Consider the following 16,881-nt stretch of genomic DNA (forward strand, 5'->3'; position numbering starts at 1 on the left):
GAAAGCCAACAGTGATTCAGGTCTCAGACGTTTACCACTTTGGTGAAACCCAAGAGCATGATGCTGAGAAACCTAGAAAAAAAATCTGGATGAAACAGGATTTCGAACGAGAAGAAATTAAAAGTTAACAGACCGACCACGGATGGACAGATGATGACAGTGTGTCATGACATAAGCTCACTGAGATCGTTTCTCCTGGTCAGCTAATATAAATGTAAAGATCACAACAAAATGACTTGATGCTTCTTCACCGTTAGGTCAAAGCTTTTCTTCATACTGAGACATACAGATATATTTACCACCACTCAGGAATGCATAACAATTACATTGCATGTCTCTGTAAAACACATTGATAGCATCTCCATATGAAACATCAACAAACTGTTTTGATCAGATCGAAAGAAATTCTAGTAATATTACATCACAAGTAATTCTTCCCTTGAATATTTGTCAGTATACATCATTTGTTCTTGTTTGCATTGCCACCGGCTTTAAAACATTGACTTTTGTTAGCATCAATAGTTTAATCACAGTTCACAAACACACCTGGCACATGCTAATCTCCACTGCGTACCATGGGCACATACTGTATTTGACATAATAAGCGCCCGGGGCGCTCTCAAAATTAAAAATAGGGGGCTCTTATTTGAATATAATTTTGGTGAGAAAAAAAAGAGTTGATGCTCTTAAATTTCTTAGTTTATGCTGACAGCCTCAAATGATACAAAAGAAAAGTATGTGCGTATCATACACGATAGATATATTTTCCAGAATTTAATTGCCCATAATTAAGGGTGCATATAACACACGAGTGTGTATTATACACGAATAAGTAAGTCTTGTGTACATTGATCAACCCGAAGGGGTGCTAATTGGGATCGTTCACTAGGAATTATTATTAGCAAATATCACCGTGGGGGCTTATTAGAGCGGGGCGCTTATTACGTTGAATACGGTATGATAGTCAGACATCCTTCACATGCAGAAAACACATCACAGGTACATACTAAAGATGAATGGCAGACAAACCATTGAAACATGCGCCAGACATCCATCACACACACACACACACTCACATGTAAACGGCAATATGAAAAAGATGAGCGACAGACACATCACAGAAAATACAGACTCAAGAAGACAAATGGCAGACACAAAGCAGATACTCAAGACACACGATACACACGTCAAGGGCAAACAACAGACACATCACAGTCACACAATCTGACAAGCCATCCAGACATATGCTGACCAGTCTGGTAGAAGGCGACCTAGGTCAGGTTGGAAGGTTGAGCTATAACTGCCATGACATACATTGACATAGTACATCTATAACTTGCATAAGCCACAATGGTGTGTTGACAGGAAAGTGAATGTTTTAGTGATGCCGGGTATCACCTCACTGTCTGCGGTAAGAAAGGCACTTCTCTAAGCTTCCTGAGATGGTCAAACTATAATACTGTACTGCACCATAAAAAAACTTCATCTTCACCTTGATTTACATCGATGTCTTTGTGTGATTTTCTGTCTACACAATATTCCACTTGATTATTGCTCCTGATACCGGTAATAAACACCTGTCATGTTTAAACCTTGTGCTGTTTAAGCCCAGTGACCTGATGTTCCATTTATCTAACTTCTATGCAGATTTCCAAGATTTTATATTTTTTCACTTTTGTAGTTTTTTAAATATTGTAAAGCTAATTCTGAAACCCGACAATTTCAAGCCTGCCCTGAGCAAAATTATATGCATGAAAGAAGAAATCCTATAAGATATAGAATTATTTTCAGCAACACTTCCTGAGCATTATAACAATAGTACCATTGTTTTCAAAGAGGCCCATGTCAACGGGATGTCACATAAGTATAGAATACTAAACGAGCTCCCGTGTAATACCAATGTTATGAGACGAGTGAATAGTTGTCATATCTGACCAGTGAAAGCTAGTCAAATATCACATCTATTCATAAGTTTCATTGGTTTTACACGGTAGTGAGTTTAGTATTTTATTTATTACTTGCATTTATAACGTTTTTAGAATTACACTGTCGAGTGTGAATAGGCTGACACCTACACGATCCACGGCATAATATCCAATTGAGTTTAACAGAATAATACTTCAAACACGTCAAACGTTAAAACCTATTAATTTAATACCATACAACGGTCCACCTTTATAATTCAGGCGTCCGTTCCACAAAGTTATCGTAGTGCTAAGGTTTCATCGCAACTCACATACGTTAATATAGACTTACGACTGACGTTGCGTTACAGTACGATCTGCTTGTGGAACGGGGCTCTGAACCACAAAGTTACAATCACGTCACAATACCCGATGACATAATTTGTTGAATTTTGTTGCAAGATCCATGGGCGAAACAGTCAGCCTAACAAGGTTGCTGGGGTCATCGAATGTGCATAAGCTCCTCTAAGTGATCTCCACACACAATGTCGTTGAATTAGCCAAGGGATGTTGAGAGCTTTCAATATTTGTTCATGAAACTTGTTCCGACAGTACATAAGCACGCGTTTTGGTATTACACAATGTGTAATACAGCTGTATGTTTAATAAACAGGTGATCTCTTCACGGACAAGTAATAAATGCATTATCATCAATAATCTAAGATGATATCATCCGTTGTTCATGACGATGAATTATGTGATATCATTCCAACAATACAGTAACTGAAATAATGTCTCAATTTGAGATCAGGAAACTCAGTTCTTTACTTGAACATTTTGTCAGAAAAATAACTATGGGTAATATCTAGAAAAACTACTTGTAACTGGCAACTCAACAACTCTGAATTACGGATTATCTGTCCCTCGTTAATAAATATTAAAACTTATATAATAAAATAAACTGCCTTGGAACATCAAATTTGTAACTCTGAGTTGCTCATAGGCTATTCTCTAAATCTTGAGTAGGGAACTAGGTCTCACTGTAGTGAGCTTCGGGCAGAATTACATACGTTACATTGACTTCATGGAGGACATGAATATATATGGAAGGTGTGAATAAGATTTGTAGTCATTAACATTTTCCAAAAACAAATAATTTTCAACAAGAATAGGAAAAATTTCCCTAGTCCATGGAAAGAATCATAAATCTGATCATGCACTTTGAATTTAAAAGGCACTGCCTCCATAATGTCGATACCATACCCCAGCCTCATACTGTGGTAGACTAGACATTCTTCTTGTCACTGCTGCTCTTTTCATCTATCCAGGGGTATATCAGCTGACCTTTGATCACTTTGTGCAGTAGCGTTGCCAAGGAGTCCGAGGGTTGCGTGTGTGTCGGCGTCACCTTGACCGACTTCAGGAGTTCACAGAGAGGCAGATGGGAGGGCTGCAACAAAGCAGGGATAATTCTTTGTTCTCAGGTGTAGAGTGATATCCAAGTATCAGATACTCATCCTGCATCCAGAGTTTCATGTGATCAACCTTGTATGTCTAGGGATATTTGATTGAACGTTTACAACGAGTTATATATCTTCCATTTCATTTCTTCAAAGTCTAAATAATTTCTGATCTACATTAAACAAAGGTATGTACAGAAATCAAAACTGTATTTGAAGGCAATTGTCATATCTGAGCAAATAGCTTGAAAGGCAAATCATCTTCACCATATTGTTACTAGCTGGTTGCATGTGAAATGCCAAAGTTACCTCCCTTTGTTAAAGTTTCCGTTTCAATGAACTAATGGTTCATTTCGAACGTTTGCTGAATACAGATATCCTTTGTTCTTTCTCATTATGATACAGGAATGTGTGCTGTAACTAGGATTATGTCAGTTACGGGTTACGGGGTGATTTCAGTTATGATGGAGGGAAAATAGAAATTGTTTTCTTGCAGTTTCTGAACAAGTGTATTTTTTCTTGTTTAGTGCTTGTTCAGTGTTTTTCATAAGCAGAAGATTCAGTTTCAGACATGAATCAACATGCAGCTAAACAATCAGATCACTGATAGCCACTATTGACATTACAATGAAATATAGACCTGCATTGTTAGCACAAGGGAGGTCTCAGTGTAGGAACATAGGTACACCGTGATAGCCACTACTGACATTACGATGAAATATATACCTGCATTGTTAGCACAAGGGAGGTCTCAGTGAAGGAACATAGGTACACCGTGATAGCCACTACTGACATTACGATGATATATATACCTGCATTGTTAGCACAAGGGAGGTCTCAGTGTAGAAACATAGGTACACCGTGATAGCCACTACTGACATTACGAAGATATATATACCTGCATTGTTAGCACAAGGGAGGTCTCAGTGTAGAAACATAGGTACACCGTGATAGCCACTACTGACACCCCGGTGATATGGTTTACCTGCATTGTTAGCACAAGGGAGGTCTCAGTGTAGAAACATAGGAACACTGTGATAGCCACTATTGACATTACGATGATATATATACCTGCATTGTTAGCACAAGGGAGGTCTCAGTGAAGGAATCTGGCACCACGGAGAACCGTACATCACCTAGCAACAGACAGCGAGAGGGAGTGGCTCAAGAAGTGAACAATTAAACAAATAATCATTAAACAACAGATACTGTACATAGCAATCAGGGACAGTCATGTGTATTTTGCTGAGATTACCTGCAGCCAGGTTGTAACAATCAGAACCACATTGTTCCTACAACAGTTTTTGGTCTGGTAAACAATCAAATAGTCTAGTCTAGAAGGGGTAGATTTCAGGGGTTAGACCGCCTGTTTTGGTTCATTCAAATCTAGATACAGTAGTTTGAAAAAGGGGTGTACAGTGTACACTACCCAAGACACAGGGTGAACAAAAAAAGACATAGAGGGACTGACACCTATAGGATGACACACAAAATGCTGAAAACAGAGGTGTTTCTGCAGCTTCTTCACCCCTTCCCTTTGGACCCTCATGTGTGTACCCAGATCTGGTGGAATAGTGGTTGAAAATGTATCTAGTTATTAGGGCTGGGACAGGTAACTCAGGTATTCGGGTCGGTCCTGAGTAGGACCCGGGTACCCACAGGACTACCCGGAACCGTGGTTAGTCACATGATATATTTTCCAATGACAAAAACTCACTACAGCTCAGTGGTTACACCACAAGTCGCTAATGTTCACATTTCTTTCTGATGATGCACACATTCCTTTTGACTTGTATATGTCTGAGTAAACATAAAGCTTCAGTCAACATCACTGTACGCATGATCCGATCATTACACATGTATCTAAATAGTTTTTGCCAGGGCTTCAGTAAAACAATTCCCAATTAGACATTTTGTACACTCTTGAGACCTACAGTGGGTACCTGGGTAGGGTCGGGTAGTAAATTTGGACTCGTCCCAGCCTTACTAGTTATCCATATATTCAACAAAACAATATTAGTTATCAGGAGACCCATGAAGATCCGGGGTAGAATAGGTCTTCAGCAACCCATGCTTGCCGTAAAAGTCGACTAACGGAATCGGGTGGTCAGGCTCGCTGACTTGGTTGATGCATGTCATCGATCCCAATTGCGTGGATCAATGCTCATGATATCAATCACTGGATTGTCTGGTCCAGACTCGATTATTTACAGACCGCCGTCATATAGCTGGCATATTGCTGAGTGCGGCGTTAAACATCAAACCAACCAACCAAGTTATCAGGAAAATCAAATGATGATAAATAAAGAATGACTTTGTCAGGACCTGGTGCATTGAGTTCTTCAGTATTCTAGTGAAGTCAGGAGTGGACTAGGACCTGGTGCATTGAGGCCTTCATTATTCTTGTGAAGTCGTGAGTGGACTACACCAGCGAGAGCTACAACAGTGAGAGCCTGAAGGGGGAGAAGGGACTGACCTGCCACTGTGTTGGACCCCAGCAGCCACATGGTGATGGAGTAGACAGGGAGGTGGTTGATGACCCACACACACAACGTCAGCAGCCCCTCCGTCACCAGCACCACTGCACGCAGCTGCCAACACAGTGTAAATAATGTAACAAATACATGTATAAGACTTCAAAAATATATCTGCAGAAATATGTCAAAATATCACTTATACTTATCCACTGACACATACTTATTGCTCATCTCTCTCTTTTCCGGAAGGCAGTGGAAACTTCCTGAACTGTGTTTCCAGAGAACAGAAAAAAACAGCTCACCCGAATGCACCCCTTGAGCCGCGTTTTTGCACTGACTAACGGGATCGGGTGGTCAGGCTCGCTGACTTGTCATCGTATTCCAACTGCACGGATCGATTCTCATGATGATAATCACTGGATTATCTGGCCCAGACTTGATTATTTACTGACCCCCGTCATATAGCTGGAATATTGCTGAATGCAGCAGTAAACAACAAACAAACATGGCTACATGACTAAATGGCTGAGTAGTGCCACTGAAGGCCGAAATGGCATTGTCAGCAGAGTGGCCATAACAGGCATGACAAGTACACATGACCCCACATGACAACAATGTGGACTTCTTCTCACCGCAAGGAAGAAGACATAGTACAGCAGGGTAGTGGGCAGGAGGAAGAGAAGGATGGTAAAGAAGAGGGTCCCCACAAACAGCTGATCGATGTCGTACACGGCCGAGTCCACTCGATGACGCAGCACATTCCATTTCTTGCCTCGAAACAGTCGCCACAGTGATGCCAGGGCATATACTTGCAGACTGTATAACCTGAATGAGGGGGAAAGACAATTAGAACTTCTACACTAACTTTAGTATTCCAAGGCTATCAGTTCTCTTGTATCCTGCTCAAGTCCTATGTTCTATTCCTCACATGGGTAAATTGTGTGCAGCCCATTTCTGTTGTCCCCTGTCATGATGGAATACTGCCGAGAGTAAAAACCACACACACTCACTCTCTTGAGACACTGTAATATCTAGACTGGAGCAGTCTCCATTACATTATAAGCATGATGAGAACATGTAAATAATGTCTCAAATACGGTGTTCCCTCTCTATTGAGCCCTTCAATATAGTGCTAATGCAGTTATAGCGTGTGGAAATGCATGGCTCCCAAAAATCACAGCAACGATGATCAGATAAACACACTTAAAATATATCCGCCAATAGCGATCAGCTGTACCAAAGTGCTACGTTTATGGTTCTCATAATATTAAATATATGTTGTAAAAGCTGCAACTAAAATAATATGATATTAGAACATATTATTTCTGACACAATAATAATTTCAGATACAATTTCTTCCATCCATTGCATCAACATATTTGAAGTTGTATTAAAGAAAAGAAATTCACACTCTGATATGCAACGTGCGGCATATATCGTGTTAGGTAGGCGAAGTGTGTATTGGTGTGTTTGTCATCTACCCCCTACGACTATAACGCTCATCAATTATATGGACCCCTAAGGTAGCATTGTAGCGTTATTAAGGAAATCAATAAAACACTCAGTGGAAAGAAAAACAGATTTGTAAAGCATTAAACGTGAAAAAACCTGCCTTACCTTGCTGCGTACACATAGAAGCAGTAGATGTGTACTGTCATCATGGAGATGACGTCCTGGACTAGACACAGCTGGGCCGACGCCCCAATCACCCCCAACACACTGCTACCCCGAAGCAGCACCCCCAGGACGGGTCGTAGTAGGGACAGGTAGCCTGAAACATACAGTCAGGTATATACTGGTCTGTGTAGGACACGGTGGAGACATGCCCTGAAAACTACTGTGTATGATACACTCCCAGTCAGTGTAGGACACGGTGGAGACATGCCCTGAAAACTACTGTGTATGATACACTCCCAGTCAGTGTAGGACACGGTGGAGACATGCCCTGAAAACTACTGTGTATGATACACTCCCAGTCAGTGTAGGACATGGTGGAGACATGCCCTGAAAACTACTGTATATGATACACTCCCAGTCTGTGTAGGACACGGTGGAGACATGCCCTGAAAACTACTGTGTATGATACACTCCCAGTCAGTGTAGGGCACGGTGGAGACATGCCCTGAAAACTACTGTGTATGATACACTCCCAGTCAATGTAGGACATGGTGGAGGCTTGCCCTGAAAACTACTGTGTATGATACACTCCCAGTCAGTGTAGGACACGGTGGAGACATGCCCTGAAAACTACTGTGTATGATACACTCCCAGTCAGTGTAGGGCACGGTGGAGACATGCCCTGAAAACTACTGTGTATGATACACTCCCAGTCAGTGTAGGACACGGTGGAGACATGCCCTGAAAACTACTGTGTATGATACACTCCCAGTCAGTGTCGGGTACGGTGGAGACATGCCCTGAAAACTACTGTATATGATACACTCCCAGTCTGTGTAGGGCACGGTGGAGACATGCCCTGAAAACTACTGTGTATGATACACTCCCAGTCAGTGTAGGGCATGGTGGAGACATGCCCTGAAAACTACTGTGTATGATACACTCCCAGTCTGTGTAGGGCACGGTGGAGACATGCCCTGAAAACTACTGTGTATGATACACTCCCAGTCTGTGTAGGGCACGGTGGAGACATGCCCTGAAAACTACTGTGTATGATACACTCCCAGTCTGTGTAGGGCACGGTGGAGACATGCCCTGAAAACTACTGTGTATGATACACTCCCAGTCAGTGTAGGACATAGTGGAGACATGCCCTGAAAACTACTGTGTATGATACACTCCCAGTCTGTGTAGGGCACGGTGGAGACATACCCTGAAAACTACTGTGTATGATACACTCCCAGTCAGTGTCGGGTACGGTGGAGACATGCCCTGAAAACTACTGTGTATGATACACTCCCAGTCAGTGTAGGGCACGGTGGAGACATACCCTGAAAACTACTGTGTATGATACACTCCCAGTCAGTGTAGGGTACGGTGGAGACATGCCCTGAAAACTACTGTGTATGATACACTCCCAGTCAGTGTAGGGTACGGTGGAGACATGCCCTGAAAACTACTGTGTATGATACACTCCCAGTCAGTGTAGGGTACGGTGGAGACATGCCCTGAAAACTACTGTGTATGATACACTCCCAGTCTGTGTAGGGTACGGTGGAGACATGCCCTGAAAACTACTGTGTATGATACACTCCCAGTCTGTGTAGGGCACGGTGGAGACATGCCCTGAAAACTACTGTGTATGATACACTCCCAGTCAGTGTAGGACATGGTGGAGGCTTGCCCTGAAAACTACTGTGTATGATACACTCCCAGTCTGTGTAGGACACGGTGGAGACATGCCCTGAAAACTACTGTGTATGATACACTCCCAGTCTGTGTAGGGCATGGTGGAGACATGCCCTGAAAACTACTGTGTATGATACACTCCCAGTCAGTGTAGGGTACGGTGGAGACATGCCCTGAAAACTACTGTGTATGATACACTCCCAGTCAGTGTAGGACACGGTGGAGACATGCCCTGAAAACTACTGTGTATGATACACTCCCAGTCTGTGTAGGGCATGGTGGAGACATGCCCTGAAAACTACTGTGTATGATACACTCCCAGTCAGTGTAGGGTACGGTGGAGACATGCCCTGAAAACTACTGTGTATGATACACTCCCAGTCAGTGTAGGGCACGGTGGAGACATGCCCTGAAAACTACTGTGTATGATACACTCCCAGTCAGTGTAGGACATGGTGGAGGCTTGCCCTGAAAACTACTGTGTATGATACACTCCCAGTCTGTGTAGGACACGGTGGAGACATGCCCTGAAAACTACTGTGTATGATACACTCCCAGTCTGTGTAGGGCATGGTGGAGACATGCCCTGAAAACTACTGTGTATGATACACTCCCAGTCTGTGTAGGGCATGGTGGAGACATGCCCTGAAAACTACTGTGTATGATACACTCCCAGTCAGTGTAGGGTACGGTGGAGACATGCCCTGAAAACTACTGTGTATGATACACTCCCAGTCAGTGTAGGACACGGTGGAGACATGCCCTGAAAACTACTGTGTATGATACACTCCCAGTCTGTGTAGGGCATGGTGGAGACATGCCCTGAAAACTACTGTGTATGATACACTCCCAGTCAGTGTAGGGTACGGTGGAGACATGCCCTGAAAACTACTGTGTATGATACACTCCCAGTCAGTGTAGGGCATGGTGGAGACATGCCCTGAAAACTACTGTGTATGATACACTCCCAGTCAGTGTCGGGTACGGTGGAGACATGCCCTGAAAACTACTGTGTATGATACACTCCCAGTCAGTGTAGGGTACGGTGGAGACATGCCCTGAAAAGTACTGTGTCAGTAGGGTAGGGGCCATCTACAGACACCCCTGGTAGAGACAGCTAGGCTCACCTGTCCACAGGTAGATGTGGTAGAGGAAGAAGTGTCCCAGGAAGTGTGTGAGCTGAGTGTTGAGCTTCAGACCGGCAGGTGCCCCCATCATCCAGTTGATCAGCCGAGTCAGAGAACTGGCCACATTCTGTATAACATATGTCAATGTCAAAATGGCTCCATTTGTACATCCAAGTGAACTATAAAAATAGTCAAGGCCACTCACCAGTGTTTCAATATTCGTTTGCAATATGACCATGAATTACAAGGGACATAAAAAAAATAAACTTATCCTGTCTTATACAATGACATTTGCTCCTTTTTTCCGATCTTGGTGTGGAAGCGCTCTAGAACAAAGTTCCCAGGATTACAATGTGTGACACATTTGTTTGGATGGTGACCATGGTGATGCTGGGATGTGTTTGGGTGTAATATTTTTATGAAGCTGGACACTTCATCTAAGGCATTTCCACGCCAAGATCGAAAGGAGAAGGAGAAATGGATAGTGTAAGATAGGATAAGTTTCCCGGTATATAAATATACAATTTAAAGTAAAATTTCCAGTTGAAATCATTTATTTAAAAATAGAGTTAACCATACATACAGTGAACCCTCGACTTAACGCTCCTCGATGTACCGCTACTCCGGATGCACCGCGGGGTAAACCATGGCTCCCAAAAATACATGAAGAATTTTCCCCTAAAAGCGTGTTAAAGCGCGTTAACGCGCGTTAAAAAAAGCAAATAAAGTTACAAATAAACTGATGAAATTTAATTCCAAGTCGATTTACACGTGTGTGTATTTGTAAAACAATTACGTTCATTGTTCATTACGTTCATGTCCCATGCCACTGTGAAATAATTGCGCCACTGTTCCATTCACCACCATCATTACGTAATGTGAACCTCAGCAAGGAATATCTGTACACCGCTCTTTCCTACACCGCGGGGTCAGTTTCTTGGACCCCGATGACAGCGGTATATCGAGGGTTCACTGTAGTTTTAAAATTCAGGTTTGATCAAACATATAAAACATTTTCAAAGCATATTCAAACTTAAGACCTTTTCAAGGCTGAACTGCAAATTTTAAGGCTTAATAGTAATGACAATGGTTTTCTTAATAGAATCATTAAAAATGATTCAAAACCTTTGGTGTTCGCAATATCTGTTGATGTGGTTAAGCCACAAAATTAACAACTAAAAGAATGCAAAATGAAATAGAAAATCAATAACTTCTCACATCGGCCCAGTCCATGATGCTGGTGGCAGCAGTATCTGCGAGTGTGGCATTCACCATGACAACCATCACACATATACCTAGTGCTGTATCAATCAGCTGCCGGCCACAGGAATCCAAAAACCTTGAAGAAATAAATCAGTTTTTATCAGGTTAAAGAAGAACTGCATCCACAGAACACTTCATACCAAATCGCCATTTAAGGCAAAAAATATTTTCTATTTCTGCCCATCTAGAAATAGTGTAGGTAGGTCCATTTGGGGGTGGGGGATTAATGTTTACATTTCTTTCTGTGAAAAATGGTAATTTACACAAATTACAGCAATGTATCACAAATTCACTTAATAATGAGTCAGCTCCATGGCAATATTGAGTGCTATTTGTAGGACAACATCTCCCAACAATCAGACACATTCAGTCCCTGCCTGTACACTCAGAATATCCCTATCAAAAGCTGAGTAGCATATGTCGTATTGGGGTCTCTTCTGCCCTGAATCCTCATGTGACACACTACTGGTCGGTGTGATGCTACAGTACTTACTTTAGCCTATTTAGTGGAGAATCATTTTTTTGAGTACAACTTCTTCTCAAGAAACTACATTTGTATCGAATGTGGCGAGTCAGTGTGGGTCCATCTAGACAGGTCTTTGCCAAGCTGCTCTTTGTGCATCTGAAAAGCAAAACATCTTTGAGCGTGTTGAGAAAGATAAAGTGTTTAAATGTTATTATGATTCTGACAAAGTCCCTACCGGCAATAACTTGAGTAACAATAGCTTCTTACTTTAATATACATAACTGAGTAATGAAAAACATACAGCATTTCCTTAATAGATGCAGTATGACAAGTACACGATATGATAAGCAATGCAAAGGTGTAATCATTAGTATTTCAAGCCAACATAGTGAAAATTGCAGAATACTTTAGGGCTCGAAAAATCCATCCATCCACTTGTAGTGGCAAGTAGCAGCATGTGCAATGTTGAGAAAGAATTGAAGAAAAGTTCATCCTGCCAGGTGAGTACATATATTTCAATTGTATCAATTCATCTTGAATTGTTTTCAATAAAATAATCAAGATAAATTCGAAATGTGTTTTCATCTCTCGCACGATCTAAGTCATAACAATGAAATATGTGTCGCTCGTATCATTAACATGATAAATAGACAACATACTTGGCAACTGTCTCTTACATAATAAACAGGAAGTGCATTTGCGCAGCAGGTATCGAAACTAGGTTTTAAAGGGAGATAATTATTATTTTTTGTTGTTGTAGGCAGTAAATGCAACACTCAAATGTCAAAGCGACAATGAACAGCTGATAATTGATTTTGTGAGGGAAATTGCTGACATACAGAAGTTTTTGATAGGGGATGGTGGGGTTAACAAAAAAAAATAATTTTTTAATAAACAAAAAAGCCATGAAAAAGAAAATGTCTTGAAAACAGTATGACTAAGAAAATAAATATGCTGGCAAAATCCTTACATAATTTTTTAATTTCTTACAACTAATGCCAATTACCCCATTGTCATCACATACTACCTCAGACATTTTTATCTTTGTGTCTTACCTGTTAAAGTAAGACAAGTTCTATGGATGATCAACTTCTTTATTACAATTAGTGTGATGTTTCGGTGTAGATCCTAACGCCTTTTTCAAGCACTTATAGAACTTGTCTTACTTCATCACACCAACTTCCAAATGCCACTGAAAGAAGTCTTACCTGTTGTCAAATATTTTTCCAAACAGAAGGAAAATTGAGATGAATGGGCATATCATAAGTTGGCAGAATGGATAAAAGATTCCTCGTGTGGAAATCCTTGAGATTTCTTTCACCTCTTTTCTTCCCTTTGCTTCATAGTTCTCTCCTGGTATGTTGGAAAATGTTAATAGTGATGACACAAGTGACGATATGTTTTCACAGGATGACACCACCTCATTGCTCGTATTGAAAGTTGTTGTTTGACTGATGAAAGATCTATTTGTAAGAATGTATGAGGAGAGCAAATCACAAGGATCATATAAAATGCAGTGACATTTTGATTCCAGATGCTTTTTTGCAAGGTTTTGCAAGCTGCAAGAAATGGAACCAAATTCAGATATACACAATTTAATAAAGATATCGCCGTGAGAAATGGTTTTTATCTCCTCTAAACTTTCTGAAGTCTTCTTTTCTTTACAAGACCTCCAAATTCCAACCACTGAACTGTTTTGGCTGTCATTTTCACTCTCACTGATTTTCTGAATGCATACTGTCTGAGTTCTTTCAAGTACAGATCCGTATATATAGCCACTGGGACAAGTCAACATGCCGGATGGTAGGAACACTTTCCATAATTGTTTTTCGGGCATGTTTGACAGTGATATCTTCATCAGATATTCTATCGTGGCTATCTATTTTGCTTTCGTATAAACAAATCCCTTAAGATAATCGATGCTTCTATTGACATTGATTAATAACTGATCCTGCCACCTTTGTGTTTGTTTAACATCAATATCATTACCGTATATACTTCGCATCTAATATTTTCACTTGTTGTCGGAGTCAGAGTTACCGTTCTTATTTCCGTATGGTTAATCAAAATGTAGGCGTTTTCTCTTTTTACGAACAATGACTTTTAATAACACAATATATATATGCTGTAATTCAAAATCTTATTAGGATAACAAATGCCAAATCGTGATATACCAGAGGCAATCATAAGTTGATGTATGATAATTACATAACTGAATTTCGTTTTTGATTCGAACATATGGAATATTTTTACATTCTATTTAAGAAAATACTTAATAAAAATAAACTTTAATCATACAAATGCCTATTGTTTTGTTGTTACGTATTATAACGGGACGTAAAGGATCTTTTGAATAAGTTTATTTAAAACAAATCCCAAATCTCACACATCTCGTTTCAGCAGCGAGAGTTTACAAATATGGCGGCTGCTACAGAAAGTCCGAGTGTCATGGAAGTCGAAGATGCTGAAGGCGATGAGCAAAAAGCATATCATGAAGAGTTCAAGGAGATCGAAGAAATTCGGTCACTTATCGATGGGTTGAAGGATGTTTATGATGACCTTAGAAGTTTAGAAATGTCATGTGAACGATTTACTTGTGAGTTGTCAACGTGGTTTTGTAAACTTTAGACTTGCTCGGTTCATGAGTCATTTTCTACATTTAGACTTGATGTATAGCTTTCAGACAGTGTGGCCTGTAACAAGTTGCAATGATGGTATGACATGGTATGACATCGGCCCGTATCCCCTCTCAAAAGATTATATAATTATAGGACTGAGCAGCAATGCATGGGACCTATAACTTTTGGAGGATGGAGGGGGTGGGGGTGGACGGAAGTCTTTCAGCAGTGATTTCCTTGGCAGCAATGCTATGTGCCATATAATGAATTGTCACTTAAGGGACAGTGGGTCGACGGTTCTGCATGTGTTTAAATAATGTATCATATAATTTCCAAGTATGACGTCCCATGCCCGATTCAATTCTCAAACCAAAACAGAGCCAACAACATAAGCGATGTGGATATTAAACTTGTGCAAGTACTGTACTGACTCCTACATCCTATCAAGGTATAACAAACTCTAATTTGCAATATTTCAGTCAGGGAACATATCCAAATGTTTGCAATTAATGAAGTTGTACCCTGTCACACGTAAATCTTCAGTTTAACACCACAATTTTATCAAGAAATGTTTATGGTGAGACCAGCCACAGCTTATGCCAGTAATTAGTTCTGACAGCCAGCTGTAGCCTTGAAGGGGGTGCCGCGGGCTGGACGAGTCCAAATTTACTACCCGAGTACCCGCTGTAGGTCTTAAGAGTTGGGTGAATTGTTTTACCAGAGCTCTAGCAAAAATATATTTAGATACACCTATAAAACTATCTGATCATGAGCACACTGAAGTTACTCAAACATATATTAACTCAGAACAAATCTGTGTGTAGCGGCCATAAAACTTCTGAGTCCTGTGATGGGATTCGAACCACGGACCTTCTGATCAGTGGTCGGACACCTTGTCCTTGACAAGGTAAGGATGTCATCTGTGGGATGACTCCACGCCCTGCTACATACTCCCCTATCAACAGAAGGCACGTCCCGGGCCGCATAGTAGGGTACTGAGGCTTATTTTGCTCAAATTTAATATGAACGTGCTCAGCCCCAGGTTGGGCGCCAATGTTGCGGCCATAAATTTTCCAAGTCCCATGATGGGATTCGAACCACGGACCTTCTGACTGAGATCAGACGCCTTGTCCACATGACCAAAGAGGTTAACCCAGTCAGCAAGCTGACAAGGTAAGGATGTCATCTGTGGGATGACTCCACGCCCTGCTATATTAGCAACTTAAAGTGTAAACTTGGATTTTTAATATTAGTGTCATTAAACAATGTATCATCTGACTAGCTATGGTTCCAGGGTGGGTACTCGGGTCCTGCTAAGGGCCCACCTGTCCCAACTACTTGAGTTACCCATCCCAGCATGAGGCAGGGATAGATGTTAGCACCAGCCCGCTAGCCCTGACCAGCTTTGTTAATGTTAAAGGTACTCTAAGAGCTTGTAGAATTTTAAATGTTTTGAGGGCTAGTAGATGTTCTTGGTTAATTTCTACCCCATAAGGCATACATGGCCTCCCACCAATTATTGCCATTTTTTCATGTTATTTCTGAAATATTCCATGTATAAAGTTGACTGTACCAATAACTTTGATTTTTGTGAAATTTTGATCAAATATGCTTATTTCTGTCCATGAAAACAAAATTGAGTAGTTTTCTGTTATAATAGAAGAAGGAATAAAAAAAGTGGGAATTGAATTTTCCCATTGACTAACTAACTGTACCAGTTATTACCATCATGATGTGCACATGTCTTGTGATCAGACTGTCTGTATTTTGTCCTGTGATTCCCATCTCCGGCCTGCCTTTAATTTTCGTTCCAACGTCAAATAATAAAAACCTTTCTTATCTCTAATTTTCCTTCCTGCCACTGTGGTAATTTATGCCCAGATGTGTTAAAAAAAATACTTCAACAATTGCACACTAAAAAACCCAGGTCAGCTTGATCTCTCTTAAGCTATATTTTAAAAAAAAATGCTTCCAAAACAAAGCGACTCTGTCTGTGTCTTTAATTATTTGAAGGACTGTTACGAAGTGTTCTAACCTTTAACAATTTCATAAAATAACTTACACAATTAATTAAAAGCAGGGTTCTTTTGTTTTGTTTTTTAAAGTTTGCCTGACTGCTCTGTTGCTGGTTTAGGTTGGAGATGAGAAACACATGTAAAAAAATTAAACAAGATGCAATTATGTTCGCACTATAATGGGGATTGGCGATAATTGGTCCTCGGTGATAACTGCTTGCTAGCCATTAGCAGGAACCAGACAA

At 40.8% G+C, this 16,881-nt stretch overlaps 2 protein-coding genes across 2 annotated transcripts in view; one reads left to right on the top strand and one right to left on the bottom strand.

Moving 5' to 3' along the window:
* Positions 1-1,198: 1,198 nt before the first annotated feature.
* LOC139468804 (phosphatidylinositol N-acetylglucosaminyltransferase subunit Q-like) lies at positions 1,199-14,037 on the bottom strand. The gene is made up of 9 exons (XM_071250941.1): positions 13,212-14,037; positions 12,031-12,159; positions 11,493-11,613; positions 10,275-10,401; positions 7,459-7,612; positions 6,474-6,666; positions 5,841-5,955; positions 4,436-4,500; positions 1,199-3,354 (listed from the first exon to the last, which is right to left on the bottom strand). The coding sequence occupies exons 1-9, from the start codon at positions 13,859-13,861 to the stop codon at positions 3,190-3,192; spliced, it is 1,719 nt and encodes a 572-aa protein (XP_071107042.1). The 5' UTR covers positions 13,862-14,037; the 3' UTR covers positions 1,199-3,189.
* Positions 14,038-14,421: 384 nt separating this feature from the next.
* LOC139467401 (tubulin-specific chaperone D-like) overlaps positions 14,422-16,881 on the top strand; it is an 86,307-nt gene continuing 83,847 nt past the window's right edge. The window contains exon 1 of the mRNA XM_071248953.1: positions 14,422-14,599. Coding sequence (XP_071105054.1) covers positions 14,422-14,599 — 178 coding nt within the window. The remainder of the gene's footprint in view (positions 14,600-16,881) is intronic.

This window comes from Haliotis cracherodii, unplaced genomic scaffold (genome assembly GCF_022045235.1).
Source record: "Haliotis cracherodii isolate W230 unplaced genomic scaffold, xgHalCrac1.p SCAF_2, whole genome shotgun sequence".
In the NCBI taxonomy this organism is placed as follows: domain Eukaryota; kingdom Metazoa; phylum Mollusca; class Gastropoda; order Lepetellida; family Haliotidae; genus Haliotis; species Haliotis cracherodii.